Below are 27,716 nucleotides of genomic sequence, written 5' to 3' on the forward strand. Positions count from 1 at the left end.
CCGTGGAGTTCCTGTAGTCCCGGACATATTTGTCTATGGCATCAAGGTACTAGCAAAAGCAGTGCCTCAAATTGCGACAGAATGTTGGTGGGTGCCTACAGATTTTATTATCCTGCCTCCCTAGTGCCACCCGAGGTAGTGGAGGGACAATATTGTCATTAGATTTGCAAGGACTAGTAATGTCAGGCAAAAGAGTAGTACTGATTGGAACAAATCAGGACGGGTGCAAGTGGCGCACAGTACTATGTGTAGACCCGGCAGTACAATTGAAGGAAATGACTGATGAGTTATTTGAGGACAATGAGCAAAATGGGGAGATCGTTTTGGATATCTGCATCCCGTGTGATATCATGGTTCAGTATAGGAAGATACAGTGCCCTCTGATGGCAGTGGTGACCTCTTTTTTATTTTTTGAGTAGGTCATGCGATTTGTGCCAGCGCACTTATGGACTGTTAATCCACATGATGTTGGGTTTCTGAGAGATGTGACCACAGTACAGATTACGTTGAAGTCAGGTGTAGTACTCTGAGGGTGTGGCAGTACCCATTGTAAAGGGAAGTGGGGCAAGGGATAAAAGGAACTATTCAGGCTCTATTAGAGCAAGGGATCATCGTGTCATCCACGTCCCTGTGTAATATGGTTATACACCCAGTCAAGAAAGCAACAGGGGGTAATTGCAGGATGAGCGAGGATCTGCGTCCTCTTAATGACGTGATGCAGGAGGAATTTCCGGTAGTTCTGAATCCTGCAGTGATCCTATGTAGCATTCCCAAGACAGCACCGTACTTCACAGTGGTTGATCTGAAGAATGTGTTACACTCCACCCTGATTCATGGTATCTCACTGCGTTTACGTATGGTCAACGGCGCTTCGAGCAAACAAGATTGCCTCACGGGTACTGTGAAAGTCCAAGTATTTTCAATAGAGTACTGCATGCTGACTTGGGAAATAGTCAGGTGCCTAGCATGATCATCCAGTATGTGGATGATCTGCTGGTATGTAGTGAAAATTAACAGCAGTGCATAAGGGGTTCTGTTGCATTATTGCAATTGCTGGCTCACAAAGGGTACAAGGCATGTATAAAGAAGCTACAATACTGCCAACAGGAGTTAATATATTTGGGGCAACTGATTTCTGCAAACGGGGAAATAAATACTACCAGGTAGGGCGGCGGCAGTATGCGCCCCCCGTAGGCCCAGTACTGTCAAGGAAATGCAGCAGGCTTATGTAATTATTGTAGGGCATGGATCCTAGACTACACAGCCTACACAAGGTCACTGTTACAAAGTCTGGGAGAAGGACAGAAGAAAATAAATGTAAATTGGAATGGACTGAAGAATTGAATAGACAATTTGAGGACTTGAAATAAGCTATTTGCACAGTCCCCTGTTTTAGGAACTCCGGATTATACAAGTTTTATTTATTTTGCCACTCTGATGGACAGCTCATAACTGCAGTATTAACTCAAAAGAGCACAATGGGCCACAAGCCATTGGCTCATTATAGTGGGAAGCGCGACTCAGTCATGCAGGGACAGTTCGTGCGCGCACAAGCACTCGCAGCTGCTGCATTTGCGATAGAGTATAGTTCCACGATTGTCATGGGGTGCTCTGTTACCTTGTTGGTGGAACATTCACTATTTGCTATTTTGGAAAGGTCTAAATCGACCTTGACGACTCATCTGCTGCATATGGGATTATAATATCCAAATCTCATATTCATATAGTAAGGAGTAGGACGGTGAATCCCACCAAATACTTTACAGAGGAATCCACTGATGATGACCTGAAAACGCATGACTGTGCTACATGCGAGGATGAGGAGGAGGGTAAATCTAAAGCAAGAGACAGAAGGAGATATATTATATGTTGATGGGTCATCGACAATTGACCAGGAGACGGGACAGAGGCGCACATGGGTGGCAGTGGTGCTGGGTAAAGGGGGGTAGCACCGGAAGGGAAGGAGAAGGCAAATGCAGACATATCTGCCACAACAGGACCATCATTACCTGGGAGGAACAGTCCCAGGTTTCAAGGTCCATATGAGGTGGTGTACTGTACACCTCTCGCTGTCCGCGTGATGTTGGATGTCCGAAGAGCACCTAAGACAAGTGCATTGCAAAGCTCAATTGTCAGATCAAAGACATAACTGATGAAGAAGATGTTTAGTAAAGGATCCATGCCAGGGTGGTGTGCAGTGGCACACCACTGATTTTCTTTTTTCTTGTACTCTTATTTTTTTATCTTTTTTTTGAAGGTCTAGAACCCAGTCGGCCCTGGTGGGCAAAGGGCTTCTCTCTCACACTCTTTTCTCTCTCTCTCTCTCACACTTTTTTCTCCCTTTCTCCCTTTCTTTTCTCTCTCTTACTCTCTATCCCCTTCCCCCCCTTTCTTGGTAACCTTTTTTTCTCCTCTCCAGGGAAAAGCAAGGATACCTGACCAACGTGTTCAAACCTCCCTGTTATGTAGGAATAATGATAAACTGAGTGTAATTAGTTCTAGGAATTGTGCATTATACTTTTTTGGTAGACTGATGGTTATATTGTTTTGTTTGACATTGGTCTTGGTTTTAGAGTGTATGTAGATATGTCATGAATATGACTGATAAATAAGAATCAAACAATGTCTCACTTTTTGCCCGCCACCCACACAGATTCTCTTAGACGAATAAGATGGGAAGTACGAATGACGTATGATTTATACAAGGGGTTGGGCTTTGATGCCATTTCTGACATTCAGCATTCAGAGTTGTCTAATAGCTGGTACTCTGATATGCGTACTGTGGACGGAATGTGATGAATGAAAGCTGTTGTGTGCGAACTCATCCCGTATGCGTCGGGGGCTCCTAAGGTTTTAATTCCACAACCTGTGCCAATTAAAGAGGCACAATGCCTGGTACATCTTGCACTGTGTAGGATAAAGGACACATTTCAGGCACACAGCGTGCAGTTGAAGAGCATCGATCTAGACCCAACGCCATGCACTGGCAGTATGAAATACAGCAAGTGTCTACAAGCAGCATATTTTGTTCTTGAGAGGTCACTCACATGTCAACAACAAATGGCAGGTTACCACAGTGATGTGCCCGGCCGATGGACTGATCGAATACAGTTAAGAAATAATAGCCAGAGTAGAGACTGTGTGCACAAATATGGTCCCAATACATCACAAGGCTGACATGGATTGCGACAATGGAGAAGCCAGTGTGAATACATAGAGACATGATCTATGAACTTTGTTTTAGCAATGAAGGAACAGTTCCTGTTGGCACAAACACACAGTGCAACCACATTCTTGTGATCCCAGATATGACGAAAGGTACGGCAGCAGTGATGGATTACTACTGGGTTTGTGGCCGACAAGCCTTCTTGGACCTCCCATCATCCTGGAGGGGCAAGTGTTCAATGGCCAACCTGCACTCAGTACTACTGAACACCTGAAGGGAAAATAACTGCCTGTGAAGGTACCAACAGCCACTCCAGCACCTAAAGAAGCAGAGAGAGACTTGCAAATAACACAAGAACTTTTTATGCTGCCAGAAAAAGAACGATTTCAACAGCTGAAAAGAACAGATCGAACTATATCTCAAAATACTCTTCCAAACTTCTCAGAGGGATACCTGACGATTATCGACTTTTTAGCCCAGCAGAGACTTTCTTTCCATCTTTTTTGGTTCCTGGAGTACAAGCAGCTGCTAACGTCAAGTGGGTCCAGATCATCCGATGGGCGCTAGTCCAGCTTGCCAATGATACAGAGAATGGGCAAAGTAGAGGTCTGTGCGTTAAGACTCATGACGAGGAAGAACCGCTATATGCTGGATATGTTAACAGCCATAGAAGGAGGAATATGTAAAAAGTTGAGAAGCATCTGATGCACATTTGTACCCCGGAGGATGCCGAGAATGGGCCATTATCCTACATCATTGAGGCGGTGCTTAATCTAGGTGTTCAAATGAAGAAAGAAGGTGGAGTTCAGAACACAGATTGGCTATCACTTGCCTTTGATTGGGTCCCGTCATGGCTGGGGGCGGCAGTAAAAATACTGGTGCCTGTTATCGTGTTCTTCTTGGTTCTCTTCTTCACGTGCCAATTGGGTTTCCGATGTTGTGTCAAAGTGGTTCCTAGTAGTGCAAAGATGATGGTATCAATTTGGGGTTCTAATGCACCTTGCCATACAATAAACAGCGAAACTCAAACTGATACTTTTGGGGTGTAGATATGTCGGGTGGGGATATTTGTTACAGTAGAAGTAACAAAAGGGGGGAATGTTGGGAAGGAACCAGGGTCCTCCCGAACTCCCAAGCGCTTTAGAGTTAGGCAAGACCGGTTTAAGGCATTATAATGGACTGAGGGGAGGGGCACTGGGAAGGCTCTCATGCAAGCATAATCACATACATATAGACAAAGCCAAGCACTGAAGAAGGTAGTTATTGCCTAATATAAGGCGTAATTAACTATTAGTTTGATAGATTTGTAACATCAGATCCCAGGCATTTTAAAAGCTTAGCTAGTGCTGTAGCAGAGTCAAAATCCCCCTCCTTCCCAGAAGGAATGTGGCATGTGGGATTGAAAATAGACACAGGCGCTTAGTGTGCAGTATTCTTCACAATGATCAGCACGATCTGACTCACCAGGTGTCCACTGTCCGTCAAGGGTCCATGCGGGTTAAAAATAAGACGTGCATGTTTTGTGCGGCAAAATGCAGAATAGAATCAATTAGAAGTATAAAGTGTGGAGGAAACTACAGATAACGTGAGCACGATGAGTGAAATATGGATAGAATGAATGGAAATGTATGCAGGCCTCAAGGTTTGTAAAAGTCTGCAGAGCTGCAGTGTGTTTTTGCATAGTTAGCAAAATGGAGGGAAGCATGAGCTACAGTGTGTTTTACGTAGTTAGCAAAATGTAGAACAGCATGTCCTGACAAAAGTGCTGATAACGAAGAAAGGGCTTTGGAGCATCCCTATTATGGAAGGACGGATTTGGCTGAAGTCATGATCCAGCGACATCACCATGGCATGTCAGACCTATATAAACCCCTGCTTGAGACCACTTTGGGAGGAAGGAACAGGAAGAGGGACAGGAGAAGACAGTTCAGGTAGCAGAGTCCTTTGCTACCATCCTCATTTGTAAGATTAAACTTATCCTTACAGCATCGCCTTTTGGCCTTATTTCCCTAGAGGGGTGTATTGATTCTGGTGTGAGCGTAATTAGGGACACCCAGGGGCGTTGCTAGGGGGGGGGCTATGGCCCCGGGTCTTTTGGTTGTAGCCCTGGATAGAAGCTCAGGCGCTACAACCAAAAAGGCTAGCTAGCCCCGAGTCCCGACAGAACCAACGTTGGCGTAGCCTCAGATAATTTACAGACCTAGCAACAGCCCTGGGGACACCCTTACACTATTGACTTTTGTGACACAAAGCACCCTCTTCCCAGTGTCACTTGGACTTCTCTTTTCATTTTATTTTATTCTCTTGTGTGAACTACAGTTCCCAAGAGTAGTAAGGTAACTTTAATCTTATTTACCTTTTCGTTTGTGGGTTCAGCACACACCACCTTATGTGGTGGTCTGGGGGGTTACATTGTAACTCCTCTCCCATTTCTCCTGTAACTTTTTGTTACAATAACTAACTACCTAAATGCTGGTGGCAGTGAATACTTTTTCGCTCTTTTTGTGCAAGTTACTTGCAGGCTGATTTCTCAGCTGCAGTACAGCACTCATGGGTGATCATTTTCCCCAAATGACACCTTCTATTTTTGCCATTTCTCATTTGTAAGTTCCTTCTGGGCTCTTCCTCTATGATTCCAGGTAGAGGTGGGTCCTTTGTGAGTTTTGCCTTTGGCGGGCATCTTGTGTGAAGCCCGCCCAGGCTCCAGTATGTCTATAAAGACAGGAAGTGAGGGAGGGTCCCGAAACCTCACTGCCCTATGTCTGATGGTGTGCCTGGTTGAGACCAGTTTAAACTGGGTGGCTGGCTGTCCTGCAGGACAGCTAACGCCCAGGTGATTGACAGCCCCATAAGGGTGAATGAGTGAGTTCCAGCATATAAGGCGAGATTTGTGGACCACAGGCAGAGTCGGCCACTGAAACTGGAAATTCAATGCAGAAGATGAACAGAGACGCCAGCAGCACCTTCAACAACCGCAGAAGTACTGGTGAAGCCCTGCAGCTGTCCTGACTCTGTTTTCAACTCAACAGGGAAGCTCCGCCAAGGACGGCTTCCTCCTTTGGGCTGGTGGGAACAATCTGCCTCAAGACCTTCTTCAAATTGGGCCATCCCTCAGCGTCCTGTGACTTTCCCAGGCTGCAGAACACTGTTAGGCAGAATTACATGTAGTACCCTTTGGGAACACTACACACAATTAAGCACACAATTAAGACTACAGGTGTAAGCACAATCTCACTTTGGTACAAGCCTGCACTACACATTTATGTGGTAGCAGTGGCTGAGCAGCCAGACTTATCTCAAGAGGGATGTGAGCAGTACTAGATGTTACACAAAGGACTTGCAATTACAGTAGTTCAAACAAACACTTACTCAAGGTTTCTTTGTAAAAGAATATACATTTATTTACACATTTAGTTAGAAAACATTCCACTAGTAACAAGCAGCTCAATATCACACTATCATACACTCCAGTACTCAACCAATAAGTTTCTGAATAAGTTAGGCTCCCCTGAAGTGGGAGCAAAATTGCACTTCAGTAACTTTCAAAAGGGGTAGAAAGACAAAGGTTATAAGAATCAAAACACAGTTACTTTCATAGGCAGGGCAAATAGTTTCAGTTCACTACAAGAGACCATTCAATTCAATAGGCCTGGGCCAAAGTCAATGCTTCAGTGTCTTGCATAGGATAGCACAGTTCAGATAGTAAACGGTTAAGTCTTTGCCAATGTTCTTGGAAGTAGTTTGCACGAAAAAGGGTTATAGGTCAGTTTAGGAGCAAACAAGACTACAAAGTTGGGAATGTTTCACAAACTTTCACCGCGGCAGAGAGGATTTCTCTACAGCATTTGCACAGTACCTTATGGGTGAAGAAAAGCTGTAGCTGAGGCAGATGTCCATGGCAGTTCCTGCAGATCTCGCTGTTCCTGGGCCTCAGATGTGGGGACAAAAGGGAGGACGTCGGGAGGCTCCTGCACCGCACAGGGAAGAGGCCACAAGCAGGGCTAAACATCGGTTTAAGGTGCGAGTGCCTTAAAGTCCACAAACTGGTATCCTTCTCACTGGCTGTCCGGTTTTCAACAGCACTCTGATGAAAATTTGACCAGTGTGGAGACGGTTTCCAGGTGGCTTGTGAGTTGGTTGTTCCCACCAGCTCAAGGGAAGACGTCGTCCTTGAAGGGGTTCTCTGACAAGGGAGTTTCAGGCGATTCGGACCTGCAGCAAGGCTTCACCGGGCTAACCAATGGTCCAGGAGTTGCAGCAGTTGTCTTCCTTCAGCTCGTCTTCGGTTCTTTCGTTCCAGTGTCGACTCTGCCTTCCAAGTCCCAGAGACCCACTTTTAAACAGTTTTCTCCCATTCATTCCAGCCTAGCTGTCACTCACCCAGCAGGGTGGCTGTCCTTGCCCGACAGTTAGCCAGCCAATCACGCCAGAGTGCATTCAGGTCTCCTAGAAGACTAAGCACAGGGAGTTTCGGGCACCTCACTCCCATCCTGTCCACCCCGGACAGTCAGGCGCCAGAGGAGGGCTTCAGCACTGAAGCCTGCCAAAGGCCAATGAACCAAGGGACTAAATCTTGTTTGGCGCGCAGAGACAAACACTAGAAGGACCTTTCCAAAAAGAAATGGCCAAAAAAGTTATTCAGAACCTGTTTTTACAGAGGGAGCTCAGATGCCACCTTGAAAAACATGGCTCCGGTGGATTTCAGCTTCCGAATAGTTTAAATGGGTCGTGGTCGGGGAAATCATGGTGATACCACTGCCACCAGCCATTCTGACAGGCAAGGGTCAGGGTCGGAAAAATCATTGTAATACCACTGCCACCAGCCATAGGAAAGGGTAGCTTTTGAGGGCTACATGAGTTGTCTAGGCATAGGGAATACTGTGTATTCCCTCCACCACTCTGCTGTAAGGCAGTGTGTGCTGGGTCTAGCAATTTAAAAAGACTAGCAAAGTCCATTTAACTTTATGTTCACTGGGAGACAGTAGTCAGTCCCAGAGAAGGTATTTAAACCTTGGGAAGTCTAAAAAACATCCATGTGCCACTGCATTGAAGGTGCTGTGTGACACACAAGAAAAAGATGATGCCTATGGAGTTGTCTACAACTCCATATCCAAAGAACACAAAAGTAAAACGCACAATAAAATACATGAAAGAGTGGGAAAAAAGGCTCACACTCTTTCCAGGTAACCATTAAAATCCTAGAAATCCAGCAGAGTTGCTGAGGGTCTCAAAAGGTAAGGGCAATGAGCACATTTATGAGAATTCTCCCTAACAAACACCAATACCCTGGGCACCTGGACCCTTTTCGAGTGCATCGTCAAGAAACCAACAGATCTCGCTGAAACTTTATGGCACTCTTGTGCAACTCCAGATGTTGCAATTCTTCTCCAAAAGTCCCCTCACCAGAGTTCAGGATGAAGAAACTGAGGAGAATCCGACCAGCGTTATCCGTTGCCTCTTGGCACTAAGAAAAAGGCACTAAAACCACAAACAGCCACTGGAGTGAGCTGAATCCTTTGCTGCCGACCCTTTCTCTTGAGTGCTGCCGCAGACGTCCACTCAAAGTCCACCCTTCCGTCACTATGACCAAGGAGCAGGAAACCAGGTCTTCAACGCTGCATCAGGAAGGCAGAGGCGTTGCTGGTGGGGAGGGGGACAAGGGGGCTATAGCCCCTGGTCTTTTGGTTGTAGCCCCGGATAGAATCTGCAACCAAAAGGCTAGCTAGGCTCGAGTGTTGACAGTCCCAACATTAGCGCAGCCCCGGGTCTTTTCCAGACCTAGCAACACCCCAACCAGCTACATTTTCAACTTCACTTTTCAGGTACTGTGGGGCTTGGTTTACACTTACCTGAGGCCATTTTCGGTACCCCTTTGCTTTGGGAGTGCTGTTTTCCACGTTTTGGATTTTACCCCAACTCCACTGTGCAGGTCTTGCAACCTGTATACCTACTGGAAGGCTCCTCTTGAGTTCCTGTGCTGTCTACATGAACCACTGACTGGGCACTTAACTTTTCTCTTATGAATTTCATCAGAACTTGTGATGTCCATTTGGAAGTCGCTTTGCTGGTTTCCCAAAGGTCCATCTTGAGCCTACTGGCTTTGGCAATGTATGTTCCTCCACAACTTGAACTATGAACACTTTTCTAGTTAGCACACAGACTGCCTAAATGCGTCTTGGAGATTTTTACATTGTTACTTACCAGTTGCTAGCTGTGTTCTGTCCATCTAACCTTTACTTCTCCTTAAACTGAATTCTGCAAAGGTGTTACATATAAGTGCTTTTACTGACCTTAACTGACGTCACTCTGTGTGCTGGATGTGAAAAGTATATGAAAAGTTACTCACCTGCATTATTGTTCCTTTTATAATTTGACTCCATTTCTAAATTCATTGTTATTGTTAGTTTTAGATCTGCTTGTGTGCCTTGTCTATATATTTATAAATATATTTTAATATAACTTTAAGTGAGTGTTTCCTTGGATCTGTGTATGTACTGATTTCTTTGTACTGCTCTACAGCTCACATAACCCCCTCTTAAGATAAGCCTGGCTGTTCAGCCACTCCTCCCACTTGTGTAATACAGGCCTATATTAAGAGTTGGGTCCCTAATACCAAGAGATAAGTCTTGTGAAGTCTAACCCCAATTGGACTTCAGAAAAAGATGCATAACAAACTGCAATGCTGTGTTGAGAGATGTGCAAAGTTGTGGCCTGTCTAAACCTAGAATACCAGTGTAGGTTTAGGATAGGGAAGGAATTAGGTTTCACTACCTCCTCGAAAGAGAATGCATATATAAGTGAATTGCCACTTGAATTTGGCTGCATTTTGAGCATAGACAATGTGTTGAATTTGGCAAAAGTTTGAAATGTGCCATTGTTAAACCTGCCTGGACACACGGGTACGTATCACACTCCATGCTTATGGAAGATGGCCAAAGGCACAGCCACCCACCCGCACACGTCTGCTATCATGCACTACTTAAGACACACCGCACAACACGTCTGCCATACAAATGCAGCTATCCCTCATGACAAAAATTAGGTCTAGCTGGACACATCAGGAGTCTCCTGCACTTGCATGCTCTCCAGACTACCTCACTGCTCCCATCCACATGCCAGCTCGACATGGATAGCTAAAAGGGACTTGGCAACCCATACCTACGTTCATATTGGGTAAAATGCACATGCTAACTCAGCTGACGAATTTCTCATACTTTGGACTTCGGTCCACCAAGGGCGTTCATCCATATGTGCTTTTGAGGCAATACCAATGTGAAAAGCAGTTATAGAAAAGACAAATTACATTACATATGTGGGGTGCAGTGTATTAGGGAGCCTATGGATCATCAGTCGGCACATAGGTGTGCGGAGGAAGGAGTGAGTCAGGGGCTGCCATTGACTGTTCAGAGTGTGTTGTGGGGTAAACTCGATTTGGGGAAGCTGTGGAGTCTTCAATATTTTCTTGCATTCCAGATTAACAACAAGTTGCTGACAACACAGAACCCCAATGCCCTGATCGCCTTACGAATGGACCTGGTGCGCATTGTCTGCAGCCATGAGCATTATGTGACACTGAACCTCCCCTGCTGCACGCTCTCTCCGCCAGCCTCGCCATCACCCTCTGTCTCCTCTGCCACCTCTCAGGTATTGTGTGTGTGTGTGGGTGGAGGTTTTTTGTGTAAGTGGGGGAGACCTTCCAGAGGATATGTGTCAGAGGGAGTTCAGTTCTTGAGAGATTTGTCTGAGGTTTACAGCATGTGAGGGTTCTCTGTGTCTGAGGGATGGAATGACTCCTGCCATTACTGAGGGCACGGTAATAAGTTTGGGAACCTAAATCGAGGGCTGGATATAAAGTGGCTGCTTCATAGATCGGCAGGGTTTATGAGCCATTCTTTCATTTTATACTTGCTTATTTGCATGTCCTGTTTTCAGGGCTCTGCATTCTCGACCCACGTGCAGGACTTGAGGATTGCCAACATGTTCGAGCTGTCTGTGCCTTTTCGCCAGCAACACTTCCTAGCGGGCCTAGTACTGACAGAGCTAGCTCTCATCTTGGAACCTGACGTGGAAGGGTAAGCAGCCACCTACCATCTGGGACCATCTAAGTGTATGATGATGGCATCTCAGGCGGGTAGACTATGATGTCTGAAACCCCCTAACCAATGTGCATGACTGCTGCTGGCATTGCTGCCCCAGCATGGAAATGAATGCTTTCTAGCATGTTTTTGCTGTTCATATTTCAGCACAATGACTCAACAAAGGTGTTCTGCTTCATTTGTCTCCTGCAGAATCTGGTGACTTTTAATAATGTTCTGTATAAAGGCAGTTGCTGGTTTTAGAAGAGCACAACTGCTGTTGTAATTGGCATTTGTGTGTGAGTGCGGAATGGCGTGATGTCATGTGGAATGTTGGAATGTTGGTGGTGACTGTGTTCTATGTGTTCTAAGAGTGACAGTCTTTTAGCTTGCTGGATGGATGTGTCGAGTATATGTCCTATGTGTGTAGTTAAATATCCCTGGACCTACTTGTTTGCTCACAGCCGTAGAATAAACTTTCCTCCTGACTCCAGCATGGTGTGTGAGCAGAAGAACACCATTACTTCAACCGTCTTTGGAAATGACAGAAATGCCCAAGAAAGACGGGGGCCATTTTGAGAAGGGACTGGGCTGCTTATAAAATGTGGGACTGTGTCAGGATGCTTTAAAGAGAGAACATCTCTCTCATAAAGGTTGGGGCTGTCCCAGAAAGGGATTACAGTGTCTCAGAAGGGCGTAGGCTGTTTTCGGATCGATGACCTGACTTAGAAAAGGTGGTCATGTCTTAGACACAGGCTACTGTTATGGAAAATGTGGGTCTTTCTTAGAGGGAATACAACTGCATTGAAAAGTGATAGTTTTGTCTTGGATGGAGCAAGTCAGGATTGGAAAGGGTTGGGCTTCTACTGGGCGGGGTGGGATGGTGTCTGAATTGTGAGTGGGTGGGCTTATCTAGGTGTCTATGGCATTTAGGTGTCTGTCATGGCTCCGGGTGACCTCAGGGCAATCTCACTACCTCCTGTTCTCTCCTTTGCAGTGTCTTCTTTCTGCACAAGAAAGCCATCAGTGCCATCCACAACTTGTTGTGCAGCCATGATGCCGACGCCCGCTACACTGATCCCACCGTCAAGGCTCAGGTGGCCCAGCTTTACCTGCCACTCATCGGCATTGTCATGGACACCCTACCGCAACTGTATGACTTCACTGGTGAGAACTGAGGTGTTCCCGGAAAAGATGGGAGGGGACTGAAGGTCTAACACCCATTACTGACACATTCAGGAGCATCTGCAAGTTCACATTTGTACCTAGTTTCCTTCCTTAACATTTCAGATCTTAAGTGACCTTTAGTTTTAACCGCGGCGCGCCAGTGCTCTGTCTGCCACGGACGGGCGGTGCTCTTGATTAGAGGCTTGCTGCTCCATTAATTTATTGCCCAACGGGTTAAATGCATTTGTTGCTCAAGAGAATCTGTTTCTTGATGTCAATGTATCACACCACTCTTCGAGTATCGTGTGACCTTCAAGAGTAAGACTGTCCTATTGGATAAATCAAATGTTCTAAACAATCTTGGTAGTGTTTTTTTTGCAGAGTCCGACATAGCTAACTGACTCTGCATAGACATTGGTGTGGTTGGGTCTGTCCTCGCCTGTTTAAAGGCAAGCATGTCAGGAATGTTTCTGACTGTCACCGCCCTACAGCCCAGACTCTCTTCAAAGTTGTTGATCCGCTAAAGCATGCTGCCTCGGAATTTGTGTTTTGGAATATTCTAACTTCAGCTGGTCCCTGGCTTGCTTTCTTTCCCGTCTCTCTCAGAATTCCACAACCAACGCGGTCGCCTGGTACCTGTACCCAGGGAAGAGGGCGGCGATGGGGAGAACGGCAACACCATCAGCCCTTCTGTGGCGATGGCCATTGCAGGATCCCCTCTTCCTCATGTCTACAAGGCCAACCCTTTTCAGCTGCCGAATGTGGTGAGTCTTATTAGCAGGATAAATCGGAAGCTATGTCTCTCGGGGCCAGTGTGTTTCCAAAGTGGTGTTTTTTAGAGCACAGGTGCTGTCCCAGACCACGTATGCAATGGTGCACTGGTCTACAGGGAACTTTGGAGATTTTCTGTTGCACCTTTCCACCCAGGGTTTCTTTTGTGTGGCTACCCTGGTTTTCTGACCCTTTTTTCCTTTGTCCCAGTCAACCCAGCTGCTTTTTTCCCCAAATCCATTTGATGAAAAGAATTTGTTATAAAGTTTTCAGAATGTTTTTTCTAACACTTATCAAATATCAATTTTGTGTTCTGTTTAACTAGTAAACTATTTGGAACCCTTTTTCCAAATGCTCTTAGCCGGAGAGCCATCTACCCCTACTTAGAGGGGGCACAGATTAATACGTGGCACTTTTGGCCAGAGTCAAGCCCCCACTGAAAGCTACAGGTTATTTATGTCCCAGATGTTGGTGTGAGACCATCATAGATATTTCATATCTTGCTTGAGGCTTGGACATGACATCGATGACTGTAATTCACAGTATTTCCCAAATTGATCCAATTTAATAGATCGAATGGTACGTCTGGCCGGTACCATTCGATCGATTTGATTCAGTCAAATTGGGTAATCGATACCAAACATGGGGAGCGTGGGTTGCGGGTTGTCCCCTGTTCCCCTTGTTCTGTATTAATGGCCTTGGAGGGGTTGCAGATGTGTTCCCCGCTTCCTGAGGATTGGAGGAGGGGGCCGAAATAAATAAGAGAAAAGGGGATCCTGCAGCGTCACATCTGAACCGCGTTATAGTGAAGGAACTAACGCCGCAGGATCAGGAGAGGCAGCAGATGGTCAAAAGGTAAGTGGGGTGGGTGATGTATGAGGGTGGCGGAGGAATGATTTGTGGGGTTTGGCTGCAGTGAAATTGTATTCGCCGTCGGAATTGACTACGGTCTATTTCGCCGCAAACAATTCTGCCACAGCCAAATCACACAGATCCTAATTCACCATAAAGCTGCATAAGCCACATATGCAGGAAGCAAGGTAGGGTAGACCAGAATATAGGATAACCCACTCATGTTTTCAGTAAATAAGTGTGCACAACAAAGGTATATTTTATATACTTTACATGGGATTTAAACTCAAAGAAAGTCCTGAATATTAAAGTGGAAATATTCTTGCACTCCTAACCTCTAGGACTAGGGCCAACTGCAGGGTCATGTTTAGCTTGTTTGAGCTGGTGCTCGATACATTAACTGTTGTCATATGGGGCCCCGGGGATCACCTAGACCAGTCTATGCTCAACATAGTAAAAGTCTCTCTGCTTGGTTGAGAGACATACAACCCTGATTCTGTGAAAATTAAAATGGGGGGAAAGGGACTTTTTGCTAACTTGGGTTATACCCCAGTCATTTTGGTGGTCTTCTGGGTCTGTAAGTTACCTCACTGAAGGCTGCAACTCACTTTTGGTGTGTTGCCCTTAATAGACCATAGGTCTGCCCGATCTGGGGTACTTCCAGAATAACCCGTTTTGTTCCTGGGAGAGTTTTATCACAGAGAAAAAGTGAGTGGAATAGGATGCTGGTGGCAGCTGAGCATTTTGTTTTAGCAACACCACTCTGTAGCCCTTTTACCACATTGGTAGACACTTGCTCGCAGAGCAGGTGCTAAGTGACTGCCAAGCCGTTTTTAAGTCTAAGGACCAATCCATTTAGTGTGTGTCCAACCCTAAAATGGTTTGTGGCCTTGTGCCCTAAAGTCATCTTTTCCAAAGTTATACTTTTCAGGTAGGTCGATTAAGAGGTTTGGACGATGCCAGTGATTATGATTCAAAAGTCAAAAAGGTAACTAAAGCTCGAGCAGGGGTATAGACTGGTTTTTCCCACAGGCCTAGGGCTCAAAGACCTATGAGGGTCATCTGGAGAGGGGCAGGCCTTCACCAGGACTTGGGGCACTGGAGTTGGTGCTGGTTAGCTGCAGGGGTCGTCATTGGGTCAACCGGCTGCTCTTCTTCATAGAGGAACTGGTTCCAATGATGATCTGAAGAATGGCTGCAGGAGTCGTCCTTTTTTTCCAAGATCTGGAATGGAAGCTTGCACAGGTCCGCTAATGGTAAGAATGTGAACTATTCAAGCTGGCAGTGGCAATCAAATCATGGATAGTCACTGGCCACAATATCTGCCCAGCAAGCCAGGATGAGTACTGGGAGAAGACAGTCGCAGCCCCCACATCCGTGCTCACACGTCCAAACTGCCTGTTTTTTTTCAGGTGAAAGCAACAATTTTCTCCCGGAAAGGGCATGCCATATGTCATTTTCTGAACTGAGAAGGTAGGAAGAAGACCAAATAATGATATGGACATAGGTAGGACAAGACAAAACATGTTTCTTTGGCATTCCTTTGATTGGGGAAACCACAAGGCAGGTCTGAAATGCCTGTTGTACCCACTGAACCTGCACCCTCTGGAGTGGTTTGGGCTGGTTTAGAGAAGTCCTAGGCCTCGGATTTGGCCATTACATAACCTGCGGGATGGTCCTCAGTGTTTGAGAATGTTTGGGGCCAACCTGGTTGTTTAAATCCCCTTTGATTAGAGGGCTGGCTTAAGGCAGCCCCTATGTGTATGGCATGTCTAGGGGAGACCCTATTCCTATACTAAATTCTGTTCCAATTTTGAAGAGCGAAGCAGGCTTAGGTACTTGCGGGAGGATTTTGGTGCCAAGAAGCTACAGCTTTTTTTTTAAACCCAAGTGTGGCTATACTGGCTGGACTTATGTCTTGGTATCTGAAGCTCTGGTTCTGATGTTTGCTTGCTGGATGTACCTACTGAGCTATTCTCCTCCTTCACCTGGTCATCCTTGTTAGCTGGACTGGAACATTTGTGCTGGTCACTGCTTCCGGTTTTTGCTGCCTGAGTCATTCGCCTTGGTTTTGGAAGCTGCAGTTGGCAGGGTGGTCAGACTCCCACATACTGTCTCATCTGGACATATGGGGTCAATCCAACCACTGTTTTTCTCATGGGGCTGTTTCCTGCTGGTGGCCTGCTGCTATCGTTCTAGCCCTGGAACCTGATTGTCCAGGTGCTTCCGTCCTCCTGAAGCCATCTTTGCCAATGCTTTCACTTCTCGTTTGTTGGTCCCACTCATAGGAATGGCGATTTTTCCTCTTTTTGGACGTTGTGATCCTTGTTGGTTGTGTGAGTGAAGGCCGGTACTCAATGGGTTGTTTTCCAAACCTGGAATCTTCTTTTAGGAAACTACGACTTACTTCTGGGCCCTGGCTTTGTAGGTTTTTCGTGATAGTTGATTGCAAGGGTTACTAAGGTCAAAGATCTCTGAAGGTGCCCTTCATCTGAGTTTTCACATTTGTTTGCATTGGGGCTAAATCGTGCTTGGGTACATCTCCTCCCAGGGTTGCTGAGTCTCGCACCCTGTGTGACGAATCAAGGGAATGTGTCCCTTCTCTCCAAGGGGATATGGAGGTGAGCCCACTCTGTAATACCTTCTATAGTGGTAGAGGCAAGTGGGACCTCAACCAAAGAGCCTCCCCATGTGGGGGCAAGGACTCTCATTCCCGTGAGGATTTCCCTCGAGCCAGACATACAGAGACCTACATGACTGTTTCAAAATGCCAGAAAATGCAAATGACCAGAACTGGTGCAAAGAAACTCCTAATGAATATCTTTATCTTAATCAAAATGCCTTCAGCCTTAGAACTGCCCTTAACTTACCCACGAGAGAACACATCTCCAATATAAGAAGAGAACAAAAGTGGCTAAAAATTAGCGATAGGATCTCACTTAAAACAGCCTCACTAGCCTTCAAATGCCTCAACAATGTAGCTCCTCCTTACCTCACAGAGAGAATAGTGAGAAGAACTTCGACCTGCCCCACAGAACTACCAATTCCTACTGCCTACAGATACCCAAATTCAGGCTAAAAAAAAAAAAAGGCAGTAGCTTCCCGGTTAAGGCGGCCTAGTATTGGAATGCTCTTCCGCTTGACATCAGAATAGACCAATCGTGTTTTAGCTTCAGACGGAATATTCTCACATGGCTACACTCCAACTACTACCAAGATGAACCTTTTAATAGCCAATCTCTGAAGATCTAACCTAGTCTGCTTGTATATAGGTATATTATTTCTATAGTTTTGTTTAGATTATTATCTGTAATGATTCATCTGTACCCTGTGCCTCCCTCTGTAACTAAGCTTTTAAGTATCCATGTATTCTGTTCTCTGTTGCGCCCAGTTACCTTTGGGTTTGGTGCAGCATACAAATTAACAAACAAACAAAAGGATCATGTCCCTTTAGTGCAGAATGACTCATTCACTGGGATGAGGATGTTAAAGGGCGTGTGTCCAGAGGAAGGAGACTAAGAAGAGAAAAAAGAGGGAGCACATTGCATACGCCACCTGGGGAAGCACAATCTTGCGTAACACTTGGAGACTTCGAGGATCCAGGAATCAAGTGAGTTTCAAACTCGCTGCAAGCCGCAGAACGGAACGCCAGATCTGCAGCTGACCCGCAACAAGAGAACACGAAGAAAGAGAAACCCAGGAAGAGGTGGTGGCAAGAGCATGGAGGGAAGTATTTGGTTCACACCCGTTCTGCATAACGTCATCGATGTAACCGGCAGGAGAAGGTCACAGTGTGTGTAAGCCATGCAGCCAAACACTACAACACTGTAACGAAACGGAGGAACTAGGTGAGGCGGACCCTGAAGAAGGGAGGGAGAGCTCACAAGGCAGAAGGCTTCCGAACCCGTTCCCCTTCAAGAACGAAGGTAACTGGGAGAATGGGAAACCCGGGAGGAATCAAGGGAATAGTTATATCACACAGTTTACTTGTCACAGTGGAAACTATGAAACTAACTCGATTTTGAAACAAAGTAACTACAAATATGTGAAATCCAAGAAGCAATTGATGAGAAGTTGAACAATGTGAGAGAAAACCAATACAAAAGAATACCCTGGGAAAAGGGGAAAAAAAACTATTGTGTAAAGTCTGAAGCGTGAGAGAGACAACCATTTCAGAAAAAGACCTTGGGGAAAAGGGAGAGAACTCCTGCACCAGATAAAGTTAACCCTAGAAAGAAATTACGAGATTAATCATAATTACAGAGTAATTGGGCAACTAAGCCAAATACAAAGTCTAATTGACCAAGACAAACAGAACTGTTATTATCTAAGAGAGAAAGTGTGTCGGAGTAAGATTGCCTACCAAGAATCTACTGAGATACAAGGCTGGGGGCGTAGAGCTAACCAGGAAACCCCAGAAGAGAATGATAGCAACCAGAGAGAACCCAATGATACAATTGAGGAATTGAAAGAATGATCCAGTAAGTCACAGGAGACTATTTTCAAATTGGGTTTTAAAGACTCGTACTTTCAGGTGAAGAGTCGTTCTCCTGACCTTAGTTATTTTTCATAAGTTGTAGAGTCAGTTAATATAGTTTTAGACTGTGGACCGATTTCTTGGAAACAGTCATGACTGACAAAGTTAGTTAGTAACATAGATAGGGAAAGGTAGGCCTTATACTATTACTTTAATAAATTATCATCCAACATGGCAGTTGAGTGTATGTCCTGTGTAAGGGTGTAGGAGACTGACACACAGGTGGCTATAGACTTTTATTAGTGAGCAAATAAGAGAGAACCCTTTGTGAGCCTAGTTCTAAGAGGGGTTTCCCAGCCTCAACGAATACTAAGGAAATTGTCAGGATAGCAGTCTAAAGGAAAGAGTCCACCGTCCTGTGTCAAAAGCTTAATTGCATCCCTTACACTATAAACTCAACTAAGCAAGAATGCTGGTCTTCCTGGTCCAGAAGAATTGTTTCATAGGCTGCACAACAATCCAAAGTTCAGTTCTGGGTGAAGCAAATAAAAATGTTCTTCTCTGGGAATGTAAATCAGAAGTCTCAAAAAGGTTCTTTGAGTGTATTCCAGCAAAACACACAACACAATTGTTTTGTAATTTCACAGCATTAGGAGGATGACTCCCTGCCCCTGACCTTTCTTTGGTTTCTCAATGGTTCCTCCAAGGCCAGGACAAGTATCTTTCTTCTCCTGGCCTTCATCCAATATTTGACAAAGCCAAGAGAACACTTCCCTCCTCTTGGCTCCTTCCTCAATGTTTATCAAGACAAAGGGGTATGTCTCCCTTCCCCTGGTCTTTCTCAAAGCTCCCCAGGATGCCAAGGGAATGACTCCCTTCTCTTGACTGGTTTAACAATGTTCATAAAACCAAGAGGGATGTCTCTCTTCCCCTGGCCGTTCTCAAAGTGCTCTTCGGGATCTCCAGTGTTTACTGTGTTCACAGTCTACCTGGTGCACTACCTGTTGGGGAGATTGTATCATTTGTTTGCTTCATCCCTCTCCTAGTGAGACCCCCAACACTTTTCGCTGAACTTCTGGGCCTTTTTCTGAAATCCTGAATGAGTGGAGTCTTTTTCCACTCATTGATTCTTGTGGGCTCTGTCTTTTGGAACTCTATTATTTGTATTTTACCTGCCTTATGGAGTCTGTTTCCCCCCCCATAACTCTTAAAGGCACCTGTATTTTGCTATTGCTGGGGATCCTTCAGGGCCTCCTTTGAGATGATTTTCTTTATCCTAGAGTAACTACAGTTCTTGAGGAAAGAGATACTTAGCTCTCCTAAAACTTTATAGTCTGAGAAATTGGCATACACTACCTTATGTGGAGTGCCAAAGGGATACCTAGTTATCCCCCTTCTCTCTGCTCCTGTGACTTTTTAGTCACATAGACAAACTCCTAGTTGTGGCTGGTGGCAGTGGACGTGTCCTACCTACTATTGTGTGATTTTTCTACCGCAAGCTATGTCCGTAGCCTCTGTAGTACACAATAGGGGCACCCAATTACTAACTTGGGGCCTGTCAGGTGCTCAGTCTTGCGCAGGGGCAGCACGTACACCTACCTCCCCGTTGGGTCTTGGCACCCGGTTTGGTAGACAACACGGGTCACCGCGACCCGCCGGGGAAAGAGGGTTAGAGTCCGTTGATTGGATAGGTAGAGGGTTGTTTGGGTAACCGGGTAAAAGGGGAGGGAGGGTAGGAATGGGTTATGGATAAGAAGGGATTTTAGGAAAGGTCCGCCTTGGTGTTCTGCCTGGGACTCCTGAGATCGACGGTACTCCGCCCATTCACGCTTCCACACACACTCCCAACCTACTTGCCCCCAAAACTCTGTGACTTCTATACACGGTTCACTTACAGTATGGAAACTCCATGGGAAAGGACATTATGAACACGCTACAGTTTCTGACATAGAGTTGGCAGTTTCATCTACCAACCCACAAGGTTAGCATTATCAATAACACCCAACACTTTTAAAAGTAACCAAATGAGCACTTAGCTTCGTTTGATGGTAATGTGTCTTGAGCTGTGTCACAGCGGGTACATCAATATTGGGCAAATGTGGCACTGGTTGGAAACGGGGATGAAAACCATAAGTCCCATAAAAAGGAGTCACCTTAGTAGAACTATGTACAGCGTTATTATACGCTAGTTCCGCCAGCCAAAGAACATCCGCCCACGTGGATTTGTTATTGTATGTCATACAGCGGATGTACTGCTCCAAGGTCTGGTTCACCCTTTCCGTTTGCCCGTCTGTTTCGGGGTGATAACTCGTGGATAGTTTCAATCGCATCCCTACAGTGGCACAAAAGGCCTGCCAGAAACGTGAGGTGAACTGCGCTCCTCGATCTGAAACAACATGTAATGGCATGCCATGTAAGCGGACAATATGTTGAAGGAAAAGGTGAACCAAAGCCCGAGCCGTAGGGATTCCTTTGCTGGGTATGAAATGAGCCAATTTGGTTAAAGAATCCACTACCACCAGTACAGTGGTATATCCCTGACTTAATGGCAGGTCCACTATAAAATCCAATGATATGGTGTGCCATGGTACTGGCGGAGTGGGTAGAGGGCGCAAGTGCCCAGCTGGTTTTCGATGGTCTGATTTGTTCCTCAAACAACATTCACATGTTTGTATATACTGTTGAACATCTTGCTTGAGACCTGGCCACCAGAAATGTCGAGTTAACAATTCACAGGTTTTTGCATTGCCGGGGTGCCCCACAAAAGGAGAATCATGACACCACCTGATGGCTTGTTGACGGATAACTGGTGTGGGTAGATATAAGGCTGTTCCAAAAAAGGGTAACCCATCCTTCACGGTTTTCTTCTTGTTTGGGTCGTTCCACTGGGCCAATTCCTGTGCGGTTAATGCTTTCCTGATTTCCGTGAACATGTCATCTACCACTATAGGTCCAATTATACGAGTTGGTGGTACGATAGGCTTTGGCTCTTCCGATTGATCGGTTTTCGAGTCTGGTTCTGGGTAGCGAGACAAAATATCAGCCTTCCTGTTCTCCACTCCAGGGCGGAATGTAACTACAAAATCGAAGTCCGCGAAGTACATGGCCCATCGCAATTGTCGGGGACTAAGCGCCTTGGCGGATTTCAGGAATTGCAGATTTCTGTGATCAGTCAGGATTGTTCTAGTGTGTTGGGCCCCCATCAGATAGTGACGCCATTCACTGAATGCCGCTTTAATGGCTAGTAATTCTCTGTCCGCTATTACATAGTTACGTTCTGCTGGTAAGAGGGTACGAGAGTAATACGCTACTGGGTGCAACTGGCCGGTGTTATTCCGTTGGGACAAGATAGCTCCTAGAGCGTAACTTGAAGCGTCGGTTTCGATGACATAGGGGCGAGTAGGGTCCGCATGTGACAACACTGGGGCTGTAGTGAATGCCTTCTTTAAAGCTTGAAAACTTGTTTCTGCGGCCGTATCCCATTGGAACACTACTCCTTTCTTCAATAGGCGAGTAATTGGTTGTACTTTACTCGCGAACCCATCAATAAATCGGCGATAAAAGTTTGCAAACCCCAGTACTGTCTGCACATCCTTAACTGATGTTGGTGACGGCCAATCAGTTATAGCCCGTACTTTGTTTTGGTCCATGGTTACTCCTTCTGGTGAAAGGATGAATCCTAGGAATTCCACCGTTGTTTGATGAAATACACATTTCTCAAGTTTTGCATATAATTTGTGTTCCCTCAAACGTTGTAGTACGGCTTTTACATGCCCTTGATGCTCTTCCAGATTCCGAGAGTAGATGAGGATATCATCGATGTAGACGATAGCAAAGATGTCCAAATATCCCCGCAGAACCTCATCCAGGAAATGCTGAAAGGCGGTGGGTGCGTTACAGAGGCCGAATGGCATAACCTGATATTCGTAGAGCCCATACTTGGTTCTAAAGGCAGTCTTCCATTCGTCTCCCTCACGCACCCGCACCAAGTGGTAAGCCCCTCTTAGGTCGAGCTTGGTGTAAATCTTTGCATTCCGCACCTGGTCTAATAGAGTGGGTATTAAGGGCAGAGGGTACCGGTTCTTGATCGTTATCCTGTTGATTGCCCTATAGTCAATACAAGTCCTCAAGTCCCCGGTCTTTTTTGGGACGAAGAACAAGGGCGACGAAACCGGTGACATTGAGTGTCGAATAAACCCATTAGCCAGATTAGTCTCAATGTATTTCCGGAGGTGTTCGTTTTCAGCCTCCGTTAAAGCATAGATCCGACTACATGGCAACGCTGCTCCAGGCTCCAAATCAATCCTGCAGTCAAACGTCCGATGAGGCGGTAGGGTTTCTGCAGCGGCCTTACTGAAAACATCCCTGTAAGCTTGATAGACAGTTGGTAGGGCTTCCATGCTCCCAACCACATGCCCTTGGTTTGACACTGGCTGGATTTCCGGGATTCCGGCGGAGGGTCGACAGCAATGTTCTGAGCAATAACTGGATGTAAAACGCACTGAGCCCTGAGTCCAGTGCACTTCCGGATTATGAGTTCTTAACCAGGGTAATCCTAAAATCATTCCAAACTGCGGTGCCGCAATTACATCGAATCGTATGTCCTCATGATGTCCAGAGGTGCATTCTAAATGTACCCACCTGGTCTGCTTGGTTATAGGACCCGACGTGAGCGGTGATCCGTCCACTGATTTGACCTCCTCCGGACACTCCTTGTTGCTAAGAGGTATTCGTAATTCTGATGCTAAGTCTTGATCAATAAAATTGCCTGTTGCTCCAGAGTCCACCATTAAGGTTACGGGCACTTGTTGGTTTGCCCAACTAACCTGACCAGAAAGTGTCACATGAGTTACCAGCGCATGATGGGTATTTGCCAAAAGTCTTGGGGTGTTTTCTAGTTGGCTCGCCCGGGCCACCCTCACTGGCGAGCTCTCTCGTTTCCCGGCACGTCTTTCTTGGGTTTGTTTGGACATTCTTTAACGAAGTGTCCCCCCTTACCGCAATACAGGCAGAGTTTTTCTCTGCGCCTCTTGTCTTTTTCCTCTTTAGTTAGAGGCCCACGTACTGTTCCTATCTGCATGGGTTCTTCAACTGATTTCTCGGGTCTTAATGCCTTAGGTTGTTGATCTAACCTAGCCACAGGCCTTACATCCCATTTTCTTTTATCCTGCCTCCTTTCGCTTTGCCGTTGATCCAGTCGCAACGCAAGATCAATCATTGAGGAACAATTGTCCGGTTGAGGATCCACTTGTACAATGAGATCTTTCATCTCATCACGTAACCCTTGATAAAAGAGGGCTAAACGTTTTTCTTCCGGCCAATCTGTTTCCACAGCTAAGCGGTTAAACGTGGTTACATAAGTCACGAGATCCTTTCCACCCTGACGCAGAGAAAGCAACTCCCTATCCTTGATTAAAGTTGCAGCTTTGCGGTTAAAGATCTTTCCAAATTCCTCAAGAAAAACGTCCCAATCATACAGTTTAAGATCATCCTTAGACACAAGGGGGGTGGCCCAAGACGCTGCGTCTCCACCCAGATACGATATCACAAATGCAGTCCGAGACTGGGCGTTGCGAAAAATGTTCGGCTTGGTGATAAAATGCAATTGACACTGCATGATGAACTGGTTGTATCGTTGAGGGTCCCCATGATACCTTTCTGGAGCTGCTAATGGTAAAGGAGGTTCCGTTGACACATGTACTTGGACTGGGGTGGGTAGAGCGGGATCCCTGGGCAAGGGGGTAGCTTGAGCGGTACTTTGCAGAGTAAGTGTGTGCACCTGCCCTGCCAGATTTACATAGTCCTGGCGAGTAGCCTGTAATTCCCCTTTTAAATCTCGCAGGGCCGCTAGTACCTCCTCCATGGTGTCGTGCTACCCAGGCGCTTGACGATCCTTGGGCTTGCGCTACTGTCAGGTGCTCAGTCTTGCGCAGGGGCAGCACGTACACCTACCTCCCCGTTGGGTCTTGGCACCCGGTTTGGTAGACAACACGGGTCACCGCGACCCGCCGGGGAAAGAGGGTTAGGGTCCGTTGATTGGATAGGTAGAGGGTTGTTTGGGTAACCGGGTAAAAGGGGAGGGAGGGTAGGAATGGGTTATGGATAAGAAGGGATTTTAGGAAAGGTCCGCCTTGGTGTTCTGCCTGGGATTCCTGAGATCGACGGTACTCCGCCCATGCACGCTTCCACACTCCCAACCTACTTGCCCCCAAAACTCTGTGACTTCTATACACGGTTCACTTACAGTATGGAAACTCCATGGGAAAGGACATTATGAACACGCTACAGTTTCTGACATAGAGTTGGCAGTTTCATCTACCAACCCACAAGGTTAGCATTATCAATAACACCCAACACTTTTAAAAGTAACCAAATGAGCACTTAGCTTCGTTTGATGGTACCGGGTGGCGTGCCAGGCGACTGCCAGAGTTCGTGCCGTTAGACTACGGCGGCGCAGCGGGTTCTGGCCACTGATACAGTGGCATGCCGCTACAAGGGAATCAGAAACAAGAATGAGCTCAGGTCGCGGACTGGGCCCGTCACATTACTCTCACACGCTGATGTGTTCCCCCAAGAATCTGCAAGGGCCGTGTCGCTTCACACGGCAACAAATAGTGTAGACTGGGTTACGATCCCCCCAAGAATCTGCAAAGGCCGTGTTGCTTCACACGGCAACGAAATAGTTAAACTGAGTTACGAGGTGGCCACTTGGCCTTAACTAGTATCACCGGAGCTTTCCTCAGCCCGGCGCTCATACTGGCTAGGAAGTTGTGGGAGAATCAACAACGTTGCATGCACTACTGTTTTGTTCTGTGAACCAACGGTTCGTAAAAGCAGAGAAAAGCACTTATCTTGCCAGAGGCGCGGGGCCTGCAGAGGTCACAGGCGGGGAATGGCCCCGCGGGTCGCAGCCTGCAGGAGCCCTCAGCCTACACGTCCGCTCCCATCCGAGTCTGTTAGCGCAAGCGGGGATCCGTGCGCTCGTCGCGCGCATGCGCGGACCGTCGGGCGTTGTCCCACGTAGTTCCACTGCTTGCGAGCACGCGAGCTTGCTGGGACTTGTAGTTCTGACTACCGGATGGCGTTTTCTGCCATCTGCAGCCAATGTTCTGCAACGAGGACACAACAGTGTTCTGAAATATAGTAATTTATGGCTCCTACCGGACCTAATCCCCACACTGGACACAGCTGCGGCAGTGGGGGTCCTGACAGGGCCTCCCTTCTTTTTTCACCATTACTAGTGTGGTTGTCCTTTGTCAGCCCTTCTACCATTCTGGGAGCGGGAGGCATGTGTGTGTGTTTTTTGCCTTTGGCGGGATCCCTTGGGTGTCCCCGCCTAGACTCGAGAGTGTTTGGGCAGGCAGGAGGTAGGGGAGTAGTTTTCCACCCCTCTGTCCTTTTGTCTGCCAGAGTGCCTGAATGGTACTTGCTCCCACTGGGGGTCTAGCTGTCCTGATTGGACAGCCAAACACCCCTTTCTGTAAACTGCTGAGGAAGATTGCAGAGGAGTGAGTGCTCGAACTGGATAAAAGGCAAGACTCCTGGAGTGAAAAGCAAGTCAACCGCTGGTAGCTGAAGTAACCGAAGAAGACGACTAGAGACACCTGCAGACCCCTTGCAACACTGTGAAGCGAACCACTGCTGTCCTGACCCCGTTTTCTGTGCGACAGAGGAACTCTGAAGAGGATGAGTCCTTCCCTTTGACTAGAAACAACCAGTCCCAAGACGAACTTTGATTTGAGCCATCTCCAGAGGTCCTGTGAGTTTATAGAGCTGCAGAACCCCAATACCAGGAGACCCGCTGCCCATTTTGAGTGCATTGTGGTGGAAAGGCCAAATCCACCCAAGTCTTTGATGAGCCCTCAAGGACTTTCCAGAGACACAATCCTACTCGTCCAGACCCCCTCATCAGAGTGTGGGACTGCAGGAACCGAAGAAAGTTGACCGGGCGAATCACGTCCTTCGTTGGTGCTGCAGAAACAGCACCAAAAGCACAGAGTCACCAGAGAAGGTGATGAAAGCCATGGCAGAGGTCCTCCCTTGAGCCTGCTGCTGAGAGATCCCGCCCATTGTCCTGCCTTTCGTCATCAGACTGAGGAATCAGGAGGTCAGGTCCAGAACTGCAACATCGCAGAGCATCCTCCACTTAGGTTTTCTTCAAACCTAAGGTACTGTTGGGGAAAAAGGTTACCTTATTTCCGAAAGTTACTCCAGTGCGTTTGAGTGCACGTAGAGGTGTCCAGGGCAACCCGGTCTTACCTCCGACTTAAGCCGCTGCTTGTGTCCCTTTAACAGGGTCTCAAATATTGGTTAAGCCTTCTTGTATCTTCCTTCCTAGAGACTAGAAAGTATTCAGAGGAACCTTTGACTTCTGCTGCTTTTGAAGACTTTACACCTCTCTGAAGTGCCTGGTGTCTAGGGTTGTGTGTTGTACTTTAAAAGACTTGCTGTGCAGGGAAATTGCCTATAGAACCTGAAGCTCTGTTAGGATAACACTAACCAACTGTTTTCCTTTCCAAAAATTACTATCTTATATGTGTCTGCTAACTAAATGCAATTACTGTATTACTTTGTGGGTGCTCATTATTACCGATAGTACGGTAGACCTGACAAACTCCTGTAACAATTGTGCGCGTTCAACAACTACCAAGTGGCATATTGAAAGTATTCTAACTTGTATCACTGCATGTTGGTTTATTGTGCTAAGTATTTAACATGGACTCTTGTGTAAATATAATAAACCTATATTTTAATATAAATGTATGTGGAAGTGTTTCTTTGTGCATTACTCATTGGTTTCAGTGTACTTGCCAACAGCTCATATCTTCCTCTTAAGATAAGCTGAATCCTCTGTCACTCTACCAAGGTATCTGATTAGTATAGTCTGATACTAAGATTTGGGGGATCTACAAACCACTAGGATACCTTACTAAAGTCTTACCTCCAAGTGGGACTTCAGGAAAACTCCCCTAACACTACCCTGCTAGGTACTTTGACTAGGATGATGATCCCGGAGGCAATTTGTCATTGGCTGTGGGTCCCAGACCCATCTCAATTCCTATTGTTTGCTTAATCAGATCTCAGCCAAGCCCTTCGTCCAGTGAGGAGGTTTCAACAACCGCCGGCCCTTTCGCAGGCAGTCTTTCTGCCGCTCTCCAGGACAGTATGGCTCGCTGGGGATCCAACTGGGCCTCCAGACAGGGCTCCT

At 46.5% G+C, this 27,716-nt stretch overlaps 1 protein-coding gene across 6 annotated transcripts in view; it reads left to right on the forward strand.

Annotated features, from left to right (window-relative positions):
• The window catches only part of DOCK6 (dedicator of cytokinesis 6), a 1,219,180-nt gene that overhangs the window by 651,139 nt on the left and 540,325 nt on the right, over positions 1-27,716 (forward strand). For all 6 annotated transcript variants that reach the window (XM_069604231.1, XM_069604230.1, XM_069604232.1 and 3 more), the window contains 4 exons: positions 10,640-10,810; positions 11,099-11,238; positions 12,239-12,408; positions 13,015-13,172. In XM_069604231.1, coding sequence (XP_069460332.1) covers positions 10,640-10,810; positions 11,099-11,238; positions 12,239-12,408; positions 13,015-13,172 — 639 coding nt within the window. The remainder of the gene's footprint in view (positions 1-10,639; positions 10,811-11,098; positions 11,239-12,238; positions 12,409-13,014; positions 13,173-27,716) is intronic.

The sequence above is a fragment of the Ambystoma mexicanum genome, chromosome 3q (assembly GCF_040938575.1).
Source record: "Ambystoma mexicanum isolate Mex_15411 chromosome 3q, UKY_AmexF1_1, whole genome shotgun sequence".
Taxonomy (NCBI): Eukaryota; Metazoa; Chordata; class Amphibia; order Caudata; family Ambystomatidae; genus Ambystoma; species Ambystoma mexicanum.